Source organism: Carcharodon carcharias, chromosome 16 (assembly GCF_017639515.1).
Source record: "Carcharodon carcharias isolate sCarCar2 chromosome 16, sCarCar2.pri, whole genome shotgun sequence".
NCBI classification, from domain to species: domain Eukaryota; kingdom Metazoa; phylum Chordata; class Chondrichthyes; order Lamniformes; family Lamnidae; genus Carcharodon; species Carcharodon carcharias.
Genome location: NC_054482.1, coordinates 57,184,848 through 57,201,074, shown reverse-complemented (window position 1 = coordinate 57,201,074; position 16,227 = coordinate 57,184,848). Strand labels below are relative to the sequence as shown.

At 42.8% G+C, this 16,227-nt stretch overlaps 1 protein-coding gene across 4 annotated transcripts in view; it reads left to right on the top strand.

The window, feature by feature from the left end:
* Nucleotides 1-1,558, top strand: part of dnai4 (dynein axonemal intermediate chain 4) — a 179,742-nt gene extending 178,184 nt beyond the window's left edge. For all 4 annotated transcript variants that reach the window (XM_041207630.1, XM_041207629.1, XM_041207632.1 and 1 more), the window contains one exon: nt 730-1,558. In XM_041207630.1, coding sequence (XP_041063564.1) covers nt 730-735 — 6 coding nt within the window. In that variant the 3' untranslated portion in view covers nt 736-1,558. The remainder of the gene's footprint in view (nt 1-729) is intronic.
* The last annotated feature ends 14,669 nt before the right edge of the window (nt 1,559-16,227 follow it).

Genomic DNA, 16,227 nt, shown 5'->3' with positions numbered 1-16,227 from the left:
GACTGTGAAGCAGAGAGTTTCAAGATGGATCCATCTACTGCAGATGTGTTCACCCTGGACAGTCTCACTCACTACCCATAACCTCCCACAATTGCAGTCCAGACAACCAACCTGGACTGCCATTTCTTAATCTATATTATTATTACCTACATTTTAGTTTGTGATAAGTCTTTTCTTTTTCTACACACTACCCAACACTAAAACATTAGACAAAAATTTTAATAATTATTGCCTCAAACTTACACAAAACCACTGCAAGTATTGGAAGCAAAAGGCAGCACCCCCTTCTCCCTCTGCACCGAGTTCGCATTTGCTCAAAATTCCTAACTGAAGCACCAAGCTATGCAATCAATTTGTAAAGACCACTCTGTGCATCAGCAGAGGCAGCACATGCATCTAAAATATTTATATATAATGATGAATAATATTACTTAAAGAGATATCCTCATTTAAAGGCTGCATTGTGGCTCACTGCCTTATACGTTTGCTGAAAATCTTTAATGGAATCCAGAAGTAAATAATTAATTTCCCAATCTTTTCTTAAATGGAATGTGATAACTTATAATTTTGCAAACATCAAGAGTCCTCCAATAACTTGACAAAGTGGATGTACCTCATAGGGTAAATTTTTTTAAGACCACATGCCCACAGCAGGACCTTGTATATAGTTAGCATATAAAATTGTGACTGCTTTAAATATTCCACCTAATGATTTTTATTTACCCTCAGGTGTAATGCTAGACTGTATCACAGACGATTCAAGGGTGGAAAGTGTTACAGCTGAGCCCAATTCTATCTTCATCAAAATCCACACATATGCAAATTACCATTAAGTGGATCAGGAAGTGGATGCCACTGGACTTTTTTTTCACCTTGTAGTCCAGGAATGCTACTACCCTGGCTTTGATTAACGCAACACAGGTTTTCTCACTGAGCCTTCAAGGAATTACAAAAAATGGATATGTGTTCACAATTAAAGGACGCAACTCCAATATTAATGGCCTGGAGAAACAGAACAATAACACTTTGAGCGAATAAAATATTTTGCACCAAAAATTGTTTTTTATAGATGGTACAATCATATCAAACTACTTTAGTACAATAAATCTATCAGAAGTTAAATCGAAAAGAAATCCATCTAGACCAAAATAGACTGTACTAGCAATAGATTTACTATTCTTGTATAAAGTCTTCAAAGGTTTTACATCAAACATATTTCCAGATTAAAAATGTCACTGTTATATAATCATTTCAAGGTAGAATTTTAACTTGGTAAAATATTAACACATGGCATTTTAAATATTTAAATAAATAGATCTCACACAAAATAAGTTATGAAAGTATAATTTGCTCATTTTTTTATTTAAGAAGTGAAAGTTATTTAAATAGTTCTGCATTCATTATCTGATATCAACCAAAAGTATCATTTCCAGGACTTCTGTGAAGAACGAACTGTTTCCAATGTGAGGTACAAATATTCATTTTTGGTAATGGCATAGTATGTGTTGATCAAGTGACATGAGAGATTGAAGTTGAAATTAAATCAAGTTTCTTTTGATGCAAAGATATTCAGTGACATTTTTTTTTCTGTAATTTTGCCCTCTTTCTGTCCCCCTCTCCTGAAGGTGCCAATTCTTTCTTAGGTATGTTTTATCCACTGGTAGCTCCTGCATGCATAATAAGTAATACCAGCTCATTTCATCAGTGGGTACATCATAGTCAATCCCACTTCTGACAGATCGATAAATAGGTACAGGATTTCAGGCATGATTCATGGATTTGAAAACTGCACTTGATAGCTTTTTTAAAATTCATTCATGGGATGTGAGCGGCAATGACAAGGCCAACATTTGTTGCCTATCCCGAATTGCCTTTGAAAAGGTGATGGTGAGTTGCTGTCTTGAACCGCTGTAGACCATGTTGTGTAGGTACACCCACAGTGCTATTAAGGAGGGTATTTCAGATTTTTGACTCAACAACAATGAAAGAATGGCATTATAACAAAGAAAAGAACAAAGAAAAGTACAGCACAGGAACAGGCCCTTCGGCCCTCCAAGCATGCGCCGATCATATTGCCCGTCAACTAAAACATTTTGCACTTCCGGGGTCCATATCCCTCTATTCCCATCCTATTCATGTATTTGTCAAGCTGCCTCTTATTGTACCTGTTTCCACCACCTCCTCTGGCAGCGAATTCCAGACACTCACTACCCTCAGCATAAAAAATTTGCCCCGCACATCTCCTTTATAGTTTTCTCCTCTCACCTTAAATCTATGTCCCCTAGTAATTGACTTTTCCACCCTGGGAAAAAGCTTCTGACTATCTACTCTGTCCATGCCACTCATAATTTTGTAAACTTCTATCAAGTCGCCCCTCAATCTCCGTCGCTCTAGTGAGAACAATCCGAGTTTCTTCAATCTCTCCTCATAGCTACTAACCTCCAGACCAGACAGCATCCTGGTAAACCTCCTCTGCCCCCTCTCCAACGCCTCCATATCCTTCTGGTAATGTGGTGACCAGAATTGCATGCAATATTCCAAATGTGGCCTAACCAAGGTTCTATACAGCTGCAGCATAACTTCCTAGCTTTTATACTCAATACCCCTGCCAATGAAGGCAAGCATGCCATATGCCTTCCTGACTACCTTATCCACCTGCGTTGCCACTTTCAGTGACCTGTGGACCTGTACACCCAGATCCCTCTGCCCGTCAATGCACTTAAGGGTTCTGCCCTTTACTGTATAATTCCTGCCTGTATTAGACCTTCCAAAATGCATTACCTCGCATTTGTCCGGAATAAACTCCATCTGCCATTTCTCCGCCCAAGTCTCCAACTGATCTATATCCCGTTGTATCCTTTGACAATCCTCTTCATTATCTGCAACTCCTCCAACCTTAGTGTCATCTGCAAACTTACTAACTAGCCCAGTTACATTTTCCTCCAAATCATTTATGTATACCACAAACAGCAAAGGTCCCAGCACTGATCCCTGCGGAACTCCACTAGTCACAGCTCTCCATTCAGAAAAGCACCCTTCCACTGCTACCCTCTGTCTTCTATGACCAAGCCAATTCTGTATCCATCCTGCCAGCTCACCTCTGATCCCGTGCGACTTTACTTCTGTACCAGTTTACCATGAGGGACCTTGTCAAAGGCCTTACTGAAATCCATGTATATAACATCCACTGCCCTTACATCGTCGATCATCTTTGTCACTTCCTCGAAAAACTCAATCAAGTTAGTGAGACATGACCTCCCCTTCACAAAACCATGCTGCCTCTCACTAATACACCCACTTGCTTCCAAATGGTAGTAAATCCTGTCATGAAGAATCTTCTCCAATAATTTCCCTACCACTGACATAAAGTTCACCGGCCTGTAATTTCCTGGATTATCCCTGCTACCCTTCTTAAACAATGGAACAACATTGGCCATTCTCCCAGTCCTCTGGGACCTCACCCGTGGCCAGTGAGGATACAAAGATTTCTGTCAAGGCCCTAGCAATCTCCTCCCTTGCCTCCCTCTAATCTGGGGTAGATCCCATCTTGCCCTGCGGACTTATCCACCTTAATATTCTTCAAGACGCCTAACACCTCTCTTTTGATCTCAACATGATCCAAGCAATCTACACACACTTCCCTAAACAAATCGACCACTAAGTCCTTCTCTTTGGTGAATACTGATGAGAAGTATTCATTTAGTATCTCTCCCATTTCTTCTGGCTCCACACACACATTCCCACCTCTGTCCCTGAGTGGGCCTACCCGTTCCCTGGCTACCCTCTTGCTTTTTACATATGTGTAAAAGGCTTTGGGATTTTCCTTAATCCTGGTTGTCAGTGACTTTTCATGACCCCTTTTAGCCCTCCTGACTCCTTGCTTAAGTTTCTTCCTACTTTCTTTGCATTCTCCACTGGCTTCATCTGTTCCCAGCCTTCCCTTTTCTTTTTGACTAATTTCACAATATGCTTCGTTATCCAAGGTTCCTGAAACTTGCCATGCTTATCCTTCCTCCTAGCAGGAACATGCCGGTCCTGAATTCTTAGCAACTGACATTTGAAAGCTCCCCCACATGTCAGTTGTTGACAAACATCCGCCTCCAGTCTAGATTCCTCAATTCCTGCCTAATATTGTTATAATTAGCCTTCCCCCAATTAAGCTCCTTAACCCGAGGACTCCTGTATCCTTATCCACCAGTACCTTGAAACTTACTGAATTATGGTCACTTTTCCCGAAATGCTCTCCTACTGAAACTTCGACCACCTGGCTGGGTTCGTTCCCTAATACCAGGTCCAGTATTGCCCCTTCCCTAGTTGGACTATCTACATTTGTCTCAGGAAGCCCTCCTGGATGCACCTTACAAATTCTGCACCATCCAAACCCCTAGCAGTAAGTGATTCCCAGTCAATATAGGGAAAGTTAAAATCACCCACCACAACAACCCTATTGCTTTTACATCTTTCCAAAATCTGCCTACATAACTGTGCTTCAATCTCCTGCCGGCAATTGGGAGGCCTATAGTAAACCCTCAACATTGTGACTGCACCCTTCCTATTCCGGAGCTCTACCCATATTGCCTCGCTGCATGAGCCCAACGAGGTGTCCTCCTGTCGTACAGCTGTGATATTCCCCTTAACCAGCAGTGCAACTCCCCCACCTCTTCTACATCCCTCTCTATCCTACCTGAAACATCTAAATCCTGGAACATTTATCTGCCAATCCTGTCCATCCTTCAACCAAGTCTCTGTAATAGCAATAACATTATAGTCCCAAATACAAATCCAAGCTCTAAGCTCATCTGCCTTGCCTGTTATACTTCTCGCATTGAAACAAATGCATTACAGACCCCCAGTCCCACTGTGTTCAGTAATTTCTCCCTGCCTGCCCTTCCTCTTAGTCCTACTGGCCATATTCACTGGTTCCCAGTCCTTTATTTCACCTGCTGACCTATTGCTCTAGTTCCCACCCCCCTGCCTTACTAGTTTAAACCCTCCCAAGTGACACTTGCAAACCTCACAGCCAGGATATTGGTGCCCCTCCAGTTTAGATGCAACCCATCTTTCTTGTACATGTCCCACCTGCTCCGGAAGAGATCCCAATGATTCAGATATCGGAAACCCTCCCTCCTACACCATCTGTTCAGCCACGTGATCAGCTGCACTATCTTCCTATTTCTAGCCTCACTGGCACGTGACACAGGGAGTAATCCTGAGATTACAACCTTAGAGGTCCTGTTTTTATAGTTCCAAGTCAGGATGGTGAGTGGCTTCGAGGGGATATTCTCAACTGTCTGCTTACGGTGTCCTTCTAGGTGGTGGAGGTTGCAGGGGTAGAAGTTGCTGTCAAAGGAGGCTTGGCAAGTTGCTGCAGTGCATCTTGTAGATAATATACTTTGGTGAAGCTTTGAGCTGGTGATGAGAGAGTGAATGTTTAAGGTAGTGGATGGGATGTCAATCATGTGAGCTGCTTTGTCCTGGATGGTGTCTTGGAGAGAGTTGCTCTGGGAGTTTTCTTTCATCAACCCTGGATCCCATGAAGTCTCATGGCATCAGGTCAAACATGAGCAAAGGAACCTCCTGCTGATTGCAACGTACCACTCCCTGTGCTCCACCATTCCCCCCCACCCCGCCACCCCCCGATCCCAGCTAATGAATCAGTACTCCTCCATGTTGGAAGCATGGGGGAAGCATTGAGGGTGGCAAAGGTGTAGAACGTACTCTGGGTGGGGGACTTCAATATCCATCACCAAGGACATAGCTGCTGGACTGGGTCAGCGGCAGGTGATGAGGGAACCAACAAGAGGGAAAAGCCTACTTGATCTCGTTCTCACCAACCCTGTCTGCCACAGATGCATCTGTCCATGACAGTAACAGTAGGAGTGACCACTGCACAGTCGTTGTGGAGACTAAGTCCTGTCTTCACATTGACGATACCCTCCATCGTGTTGTGTGGCACGTACATCGTACATCATGATAAATGGAATAGATTTGGAACAGGTCTAGCTACTCAAGACTGGGCAAACCGTGTGCCATCAGCAGCAGCAGAATTGTATTCAACCACAATCTGTAATCTCATGGCCCGGCATATTCCCCACTCTACCATTACCACCAAGCCAGGGGATCAACCCTTGTTCAATGAATGCAGGAGGGCATGCCAGGATCAGCACCAGGCATACCTAAAAATGAGCTGTCAACTAGGTGAAGCTATAACACAGGACTATGTGTGTGCCAAACAGCATTAGCAGCGAGTGATAGGCAGAGCTAAGTGATTCCACAATCAACGAATCAGATCTAAGCTCTGTAGTCCTGCCAAATACAGTTGTGAATGGTGCTGGACAATTAAACAACTCACTGGAGGAGGAGGCTCCACAAATATCCCCATCCTCAATGATGGGAGAGCCCAGAACATCAGTGCAAAAGATAAGGCTGAAGCATTTGCAACAACCTTCAGCCAAAAGTGCCGAATAGATGATCCACCTCAGCCTTCTCCGGAGGCCCCCAGCATCACAGATGCCAGTGTTCAGCCAATTTGATTAACTCCAAGTGAAATCAAAAAACAGCTGAAGGCACTGGACACTGCAAAGGCTATGGGCCCTGTCAATATTCCAACAATAGTACTGAAGACTTGTGGTCCAGAATCTGCCATGCCCCTGGTTAAGCTGTTCTACTGCAGCAACAACACTGGCCACTACCTGGTAATGTAGAAATTTGTCCAGGTATGTCCTGTACACAAAAAGCAGGACAAATCCAAGCCGGCAAATTATCATCCCATAAGTCTACTCTCGATCATCAGGAAAGTGATGGAACGGGTCGTCAACAGTGATATCATGCAGCACTTCCTTAGCAATAACCTGCTCACTGGCTCTCAGTTTAGTTTCAGCCAGGGCTACCAGCTCCTGACCTCATTATGGCCTTGGTTCAAACATGGACAAAAGAGCTGAACTCCAGAGGTGAAGTGAGAGTGACTGTCCTTGACATCAAGGCTGCATTTGACCGAGTGTGGCATTAAGGAGCCTCAACAAAACTGGAGTCAATGGGAATCAGGGGGAAAACTCTCCACTGGTTGGAGTCATACCTAGCACAAAGGAAGATCGTTGTGGTTGTTGGAGGTGAGTCATCTCAGTTCCAGGACATCACTGCAGGAGTCCCTCAGGGTAGTGTCATAGGCCCAACCATCTTTGCTGTTTCATAAATGACCTTCCTTCCATCATAAAATGAGAAGTGAGGATGTTCGCTGATGACTACACAATGTTCAGCACCATTCGCAATTTCTGATGTGCTGAAGCAGTCCATGATCAAATGCAGCAAGACCTAGACAATATCCAGGCTTGGGCTGACAAGTGACAAGTAACATTCGCACCTCAAAAGTGCCAGGCAATGACCATCTTCAAGAAGAGAGAATCTAACCATCGGCCCTTGACATTTAATGGCATTCCCCCACTATCAGCATTCTGTGGTTACCATTGACTAGAACTAACTGGACTAGCCATATGAATTCTGTGTCTACAAGAGCAGGTCAGAGACTAGGATTCCTGCAGAGAATAACTCACTTCCTGTGTGGTGATTGTTGCTTTAAGGCCAGCCTTACTGAGTAAGGGTCACGAGATCAGAACAGCCAGTCAACACCGAGTGCGGGAAAGCTTATAAGAGGCAGAGTTTTCTTAGTCTAGAGAGTGTATTGTAGCCTTGCTGGAGATCTGCATCTAATCCAGCAGCTCTGTAAATAAAGCTCTTATGTTCAACTAAGGAAGCCTTTTGGTAGTACAACGCTACATCAGGTGACAAGGATAAATGATCCTGGTGCTGCCTTTTGCCCTACAATTGTGAGTAGTTTGTTTTAAAGCAGGAAAAACTATATATATTCACCAGGACGCTTCTCTCTGGGGGGGATCAACCCATTTGACTCCTGCATGGAAGACTGGACTCAATACATCGAGGGTTTTATTTACAGGCCAACGAAATAAGGGAGGAGGCAAAGTGCAAGGTAATTCTCTTAACCGCCTTGTTGCAGTCTCTCAGCCCCAAATCGTTCAGTGAGCTCGTGGATTTAGTGAGGGGCCATTTTCAGCCCAAACCATTAGTGGTTATGCAAAGATTCAAATTTAATATGAGGGTGAGACCCAGGCGAATCAATCATGACTTATAATACTAAGTTGAAACAATTGTCAGAGCAATGTGATTTTGGAGCGACCTTGAACGACATGCTACAGACTGGTTAGTTTGTGGCGTGCGTAACACCATTCAGCATCGATTGTTGGCATAAGTCGATTTAAATTTTAAACGAGCAACGGAGATAGCTTTGTCCATTCGAAGTGCTGAAAACGATTTGCAGGAGTTACAGAGCTTGCAAAATGGTGCCATTTACCATTAGGGCGGGAACCTGCAGTCAGATGTGGCACCAAAACTGCTGAAGCAGCTGCAAAGGAGAAATCATTCCCAATCACCCAGAAATCAGAACCAGAGGCAATCAGACAGTGATCCTGAAGTTGAAAAGTTACCAATGTGGAGGTAACCACACTCCTGAAACACGTAGATTTAAGGAGGTTGAGTGCTTTAACTGTCACAAAAGAGGACATTTGATAAAGCAGTGCAGAGCTAAGTCCAGACTGCCAAGTAACCAGCTAGCAAAGATGTTAGAAGTACATAATATGAAAGAGTCTGAAATAACTGATTATGACATTCTTTTGAATCTTAAAGCAGTCAAGGCTAACCCTATTACTGTCACACTCCATGTAAATGGGAAGCCTCTAGTTATGAAGATGGTTAAGGGGCATTCATTAGCCACAATGATGGGTGAGCGCACATTTCAGTACCTGAGAGAAGGTATCCAACCCTTGAGCCTGGAGAGAACTACTGCCCAGTTGAAGACTTACACAAGAGAAGCCATAAAATTAAAAAGCACTGCCATGGTACCTGTGAGCTAAGGGCAGCAGTCAGCCCAGCTCCCAGTAATAATAGTGACTGGGAAAGGACCAAGCCTTCTGGGCCGTGATTGGCTGAAAGAAATCAAGTTAAATTGGTCCGAGATTTTTCAAGTGCAGGTAGGAGGACTGCTAGAATTGTTAAAAAAATGACAGTGTCCTTCACAACGAATTAGGAAGAATCAAAGACTTGCTAGCCAAGATTTATGTTGATCCAGAGGCAACTCCCCAATTTTTTAAGGCAATACCGGTACCTTAAGAGAAAATGTCGTTGCTGAGTTAAACAGGTTGGAGGAACTAGGCATCTCACAGCTGGTTCAATTTTTAGAATGGGCAGCACCTATCTTCCCCGTCCTGAAACCGGATAAGACCGTATGCATTTGCGGCGATTATAAACTAACAGTTAAACGGGCTGTCAAGTTGGATAAATACCCAATTCCAAGAATTGAAGATTCATACACAAAACTGGCAGGAGGTCAATCCTACACTAAGTTGGATACGAGTCACGTGTGCCATCAACTCGAGTTAGATAACACATCCTGGGAGTATGTCACACTAAACACACACAAAGGCCTATTCCAGTTTACGCGCCTACCTTTTGGCATGTCCGCGGTATGTGCAATATTTCAAAGAATGATGGAGAGTCTGCTACAGGGATTGCGAGGGGCTGTAATACATCTTGACAATATCCTCATAACTGGATCGACAAAGGCCAAGCATTTAGCAAATTTAGAGGAGATATTAAAAAGATTTCTGGAAGCTGGAGTCCGCCTAAAAAAGGAGAATTGCACTTTCCAAGCCACCGAGGTTACCTACCTCGGGCACCGTTTGGGCAGACAAGGATTACACCCCATGGAAGAAAAGGTTAAGGCGATAAAGGAGGTGCCTTGCCCCACAAATATCACTGTTGATCCTCCTCATCTTCCAAGTATTTAAAATTCTGATCGGGAAATTCACTGGCACCTGTAATCCAACAATGTTTATAAATATTTGGTCTCATCAGACTGATTAGAAAATGCCATCAAATAAAGAAGTAAACAGTCAGAACTGCCTTGAATAAATCATTTTGGTTGCCCATTTAAACATTTGTAAACACCTAACTACTAGGCAATCATGGACATTGATTTATCTTGGTGTTATTTAAAAGCCATGTAGATTTGGTTTAAAGGCCAGAAAAAGAAATAGCAAGTATTATTATGTAATTCACACATCATTTGATTATCATAGTGAACTGCCTCTAATATCCCAATGAAAAAGGGATTATCTCATACTATTTTGGGTGAAAGCTTCCTCTGCCCACTCAAGAATTCCCAGAAGTGCATAACATATGTAATAGGGACAAAGACTAAGGAACGTGATAGAATATTCTCCACTTGCCTGGATGAGGGCAGCTCCAAAAACACTCAAGAAGCTTGATGCCATTCAAGACAAAGCAGGCTGCATGATGGGCACATTATCAACCACCTGAAACCTTCAATAATGAAAACAAAAAATGCTGGAAAACCTTAGCAGGTCAGGCAGCATCTGTGGAGTTAATGTTTCAGGTCGAGTGACCTAATTTATTTTTAATTCAGATTTCCAGCATCTGCAGTATTTTGCTTTTGACCTTTAACCTTCACCACCAGCCTAAGTTTCAGCAGTGAATACCCATCTACAAGATGCACTGTAACATTGTGCCAAACTTCCTTCGACAGCATCTTCCAAGCCTTCAACCTCTATCACTTCGAATGACAAGGTAAGCAGATGCATGAGAACACTTGTATCTACACGTTCCCCTCCAAACCATCCACGATCTTGACTTAGAACTATATCATTGTTCCTTCATTATTGCTGGATCAAAAATCTGACACCTCACTTGCCTGGATAAGTGCAGCTTCAGCAACACTCAAGAAGCTTGACACCATCCAGGACAAAGCAGCCCGCTTGACTGGCACCTCATCCACCACCTTAAACATTAACTTCCTCCACCACCGACACACAGTCGCAACAGTGTCTAACGTCTAAAAGATACACTTCTGCAACTCACCAAGGATCCTTCAACCACGCCTTCCAAACATGTGATGTCTACCATCTGGAAGAACAAGGGCAGCAGATGCGTGGGACACCACCACTTGCAAGTTAGGGATGGGCAACAATTGCTAGCTCAGCGATGCCCACATCCCATGAATGAATAGCCAAAAAAAATCTTCCCCTCCAAGCCACACATTATTCTAACTTGGAACTATATCACAGTTCCTTCACTGTCACTGGGTCAAAATCCCGGAATTCCCTAAGCACTGTGGGTGTACCCATACCACATGAACTGCAGCGGTTCAAGAAAGCAGCTCACCACAAGCTTCTGAAGGGAAATTAGGGATGGGCAATAAATGCTGGCCTAGCCTGGTCCATATCCTGTGAAAGAATAAAAAAAATAAACTTCCTTCCTAACAGCACTGTGGGTATACAGACATTACATGGACTGCAGTGGTTCAAGAAGACAGCTCACCATCATCTTCTCAGGGGCAAGTATGCATAGGCAACAATTCTGGTCTTGCCAGCCAAACCTCACAATCCATGGACAAATAAAAATAAAAGATCCAGTGTTACTGATCAACAATACCTTCTTGGGCTGGAAATTGGTCTGCTGATTTTTGGACATGGGTTGAGATTCGTGAGCTGCTCAGCTAGCCTCTAGATCTTAAAGATAGTCTATCTCTCTTCAAGGAAAGCTGTATTGGATTATAAAAGTCTGTTGTTGAATGATACAGCAACAAATTCACAGAAGGAATGCAGACCATCAGGTCAGGGAGAAGGTTCACAGATGTGGCACTGGAGGCATTAGTGCCAAAGGTGGACAGAAGAGAGGGCATGCTTCGCAGAGGTTCAGGTGACCCTCAAGGCAGACCCTCCAAAGGGAATGGGAGCAAGTGGCAAGGGAGCTCAGACACCAGCACAGTGTTCTCCTTTGAGGGAGTTGGGATATGCCTGTGGTGAGCCACTGGAGATGTGTGGGCTGCAGCCAGGCCAGAGGAAAAAGATTCAAGTTCAGGAGTGAGATATTTATTTCCAATTCTATCTCAGTGTTTTCGCTCACTGTGTTACACTCCCTTACAAAAGAAGAGGTTTCGTGGCCATAAGAGAGACTGTCAGGAAAGATTAGTTTTAATTGAAAGATGTGGATTCTGCCAGAATACAAATAGAGTAGTTTTTAAAAAAAACTCAATATATGAAACAATGTGCATTCAAGGTGTGACAGCTCACCAGAGGGCAAAGCCACACATGAGCTCTGCTACGAGCTTCATGGATCAGATTATTTGAATTTATCCCTTGCTACCACACAACTCTCATCGTCATTGAGTGGATTGATTATAAACCATATCAGAGCAAAGCTGTGTCTATGGACCAACAATTTATTTAATATGGCACAGATAAGTGAACAGTATTCAATATAAAGCAGTTTGTGCTACAGTAGTTGAAAATTGGATTATTCTCCTTGAGGTATATGTACCTGGTTAAAGTGATTCTTTGAATCTGGATTAGGCTGTAAAGTCTGAGCTCTTTGCCTTCCCCCTGCCCCTCAGGAAAAGTCAGTTAGTTACATCTCTTTCAGCCTTATCATGTAAATTGAAACTGGCCTAACACTTCTGCTATGTTTTCCCAACTTCCAAGCTGCAAACCCAAGTGGCAGGACATCCACAACACTCAGTTCCCCTAAAGACGTTATTCAAAGGCTTATTGAGAACACTTAAGTTACGAAAGTCTTAACCATGAGACTAGCTATCTGTGATCTGTGTGTGTCTTGATTCTGCATGGTGCATGAACCCCATTGCATAACCTTACTGGTTATTCGCACAAATTTAAGAGCAATTCTACACATGTGACCAAAGGTTTTGTACTCTTCAGTTCCATTATCTAGGAATGATAATTTCTTTCTCGAGTAACATGATAGATGACAATGGGTACCTCTGCATGAATTACTAGGCAATAATCAAATCCCGAGAGGTGCCACTGTCGAGTAACAAAGGACAGTGGGTATGGAGGATTGCAATATTCAGGATATTACTATCACTTCAAAAATGTTTATAACTCATCTGATTCAGGCACAAATGTTTCTAAACAATAATAAAACCATAGGAAAAAGTATGGGGTAGAGGATGCAAAGTATAGAACTTAAAGCCTTTGCATTAATTCTATCCTTTTTTGACTTAAAAGTGGTAATCTCAAAAGACATCATATAATATCTCTATTTTTATGGCACGGATTGCAATCTGTTTATGCTTTTTTCTCCTTGTTCTCCTGATGTAACCAACAATCATAAGGCTACATTTATTGCTTATCCCTTATTGCACTTAGAAGGTGATGCTTGATCTTTTCCTTGAACTGCTGCATTCCAAGTGGTGATGGTGCTCCAAAATGCTACCAGGTAGGGGTATTCAGGATTTTGAACATAAGAATATAAGAAATAGGAGCAGGAGTAGATCATATGGTTCCTTTGGCCTGTGTCTGCTGTTCAATGCAATCATGGCTGATCATCGACCTTAACTTTCCCAGCCACTCCTCATATCCCTTGGTTCCCTGAGAAACCAAAAACCTGTCAATCTCAGTCTTAAATATATTTAATGATGGAACATCTACAATCCTCTGGGGTAGTGAATTCCAAAGATTCACAACCCTTTGAGTGAAGAAATTTCTCTTCAACTCAGTCCTAAATGATCAGCCGCTTATCCAGACTATGCCCGTGTTCTAGATTTCCCAGCCAAGAAGAACAATCTCTCAGTGTCTACACTATCAAGCCCCTTTCCTGATCTTGAATGTTTCACCTCTTATTCTTCTAAACTTATAAGGGTCTGGCAAATACAAGGTTAATGTAGGACTGAGTACAGCACCTCCCACACAGTGATGTAAGACGGCACTCGAATCAGACCTGGAGTCAGTATGGTGTTGGACACAGACATGTTAAGACCTAGACATGGATACTATACCCTTTACTGTATATATACATAGTTATAAATAGTTAATAAAGACTTGCTGTTAACATATAGAACTCTACAAAGACTTCTTTAACAGACATGTTCTGTAACCAACACGGTAGTAACTTGAGGGAGGAGCAGGTTTTGCGCAGATAAACTTAACTTTTATTGAGGACACATGTTAAGATGCTTACATGCTTGTCGCCATCTCGCTATGGAAGCACCTCCCATAGCATTGATCTATGGTTGATTGACAGGAGGGAGGGACAACTAATCTAATAACTACAAACACCATCCCAACAAACGCCAGCTAGTAAAGGACCAATTTATTCAGCCTCTCATCATGGGACAACCCTCTCATCGCAGGAATCAATCTAGGGTTCTGAGGAAGAGTCATTCTGGACTCAAAATGTCAACTCTGTTTCTCCCTCCACAGATGCTGCCAGACCTGTTGAGTTTTTCCGGCACTTTTTGTTTTTATAATAACTTAGTGAACCTTCACTGTACCGGCTCCAATGCAAGTATTTCCTCCCTTAAGTATGGAAACCAAAAATGCACACACAACTCCAGGTGTGTGGTCTCATCAAAGTCCTGTACAATGACAGCAAAACTTCCTTATTTTTGTACTCCAATCCCCTTGCAAAAAAGGCCAACATGCTATTTGCCTTCCTAATTGCTTACCGTACCTGCATGCATTCCTTGTAGGAAAACATCCAATCCCTCTGAATCCCATTTACAAATTTCATGCCTTTTCAAAATGTTCTGCTTTTCTGTTCTTACTACCAAAGTGAATAACCTCACATTTCCCCACATTATATTCGCTTTGCCAACTTGTTGCTCACTTACTTATCCTGTCCATTAACTGAATTTAACAGAGGCAAATCAGGCAGGCCACCCTGCACCGCTGTAAAATATGGCGTGATGATGTCAGCTGGGAAATCTGACCTCATCCTACCAGTCCCCAATAATATGGAAGGCAAACGGGCCAAAATTCGTAGTCTGCCCACTTTTACAAATAAGTAAATTAAGATGTGATTAAACTTAATCACCCAATAGATTCAAATCTTTTGTGGCCCACTCCATTTTATAGAAGTCACATGGGGGAAAACTTGGGCAGTGAGTTACACCAGGTGTGCGGGGGTGGCACAAGGCACATGAAAAGGCCTGCAAATGGGTCCATTATAGAGGGTGCAGCAGAGTCTGATGCTAAAGGTGACAGAGTTTGGCTGTAAGTTTGGATTGTTCCCAGGTTCTACAGGCTGTCAGAACAATTAAGTAAAGAGTGAGAGGCCAGGGGGCCTGGAGAAATGAGTATCCCAGAGGATGAGGACAGCAGAGGACCCAGAGCTTGCTGTCCCCATGTGGATTGTACACTCTGGAGGAGAATTCTCTGGTGAGGAGGAAATGTGGAGAAGTAGAGAGAGAAGGGCAGTTGCCCAAGGCAGGTGCAGCCTGTGGTTCAGGAACATGAGGAAACTGTTGCTGTGCAAGGACCAGAAGAAGATGGAGAATAACAGCAGCCAATCTGCACGTAGTATCTGGAACAAAATAAAAGAATTAACTGCACAAACAGAGATTATAGCCATTACAGAGACATGATTACAAGGAGTTCAAAGCTGGGAATTAAATATTCAGGGGTATGTGACTTTTCAAAAGGACAGGCAGGAAGGAAAGGGTGGTGGGGTAGCTTTGTTAGTATGAGATGGAATAAGTACAATAGCAAGAAATGATCTTGGAATGGAAGATGTGGAATCCATATGGGTGGAAGTCAGAAGTAACGGGGAAGAAGACACTGGTGGGAGTAGTCGATAGGCCCCCTAACAGTAGCTATGCTGTAGGACAGAGAATAAATCAGGAAATAATGAGGGCATGTAAATAAAGCAGTATATTAATCATGGATGACTTTAATCTCCATGTAGATTGGAAAAATCAAATTGGCAGATGTCGCCACAAGAATTCATAAAGTGTATTTGGGACAGTTTCCTAGGACAATATGTTGTGGGTCCAACCAGGTATCAGGCAATTTTGGATCTGGTAATGTGTAATGAGGCAGGTTTAATAAATGATCTCAGAGTAAAAGATCCCCTAGGACACAGTGACCACAACATGGTGGAATTTAGCATTCAGTTTGAGAGTGAGAAACTTAGTTCGGAAACATCTGTGCTAAACTTAAATAGGGGTAATTACAATGGAATGAGGACAGAGTTGGCTGCAGTGGACTGGAAAAGCAGTTTAGCAAAAAAGACAGTTGATGAAAAATGGCAAATGTTTAAGAAAATAGTTCATCACTCAAAACAAAGATATATCCCAGTGAGGAAGAAGGATTCTAGGAAGCGGATAAACCAACCGTGGTTAAC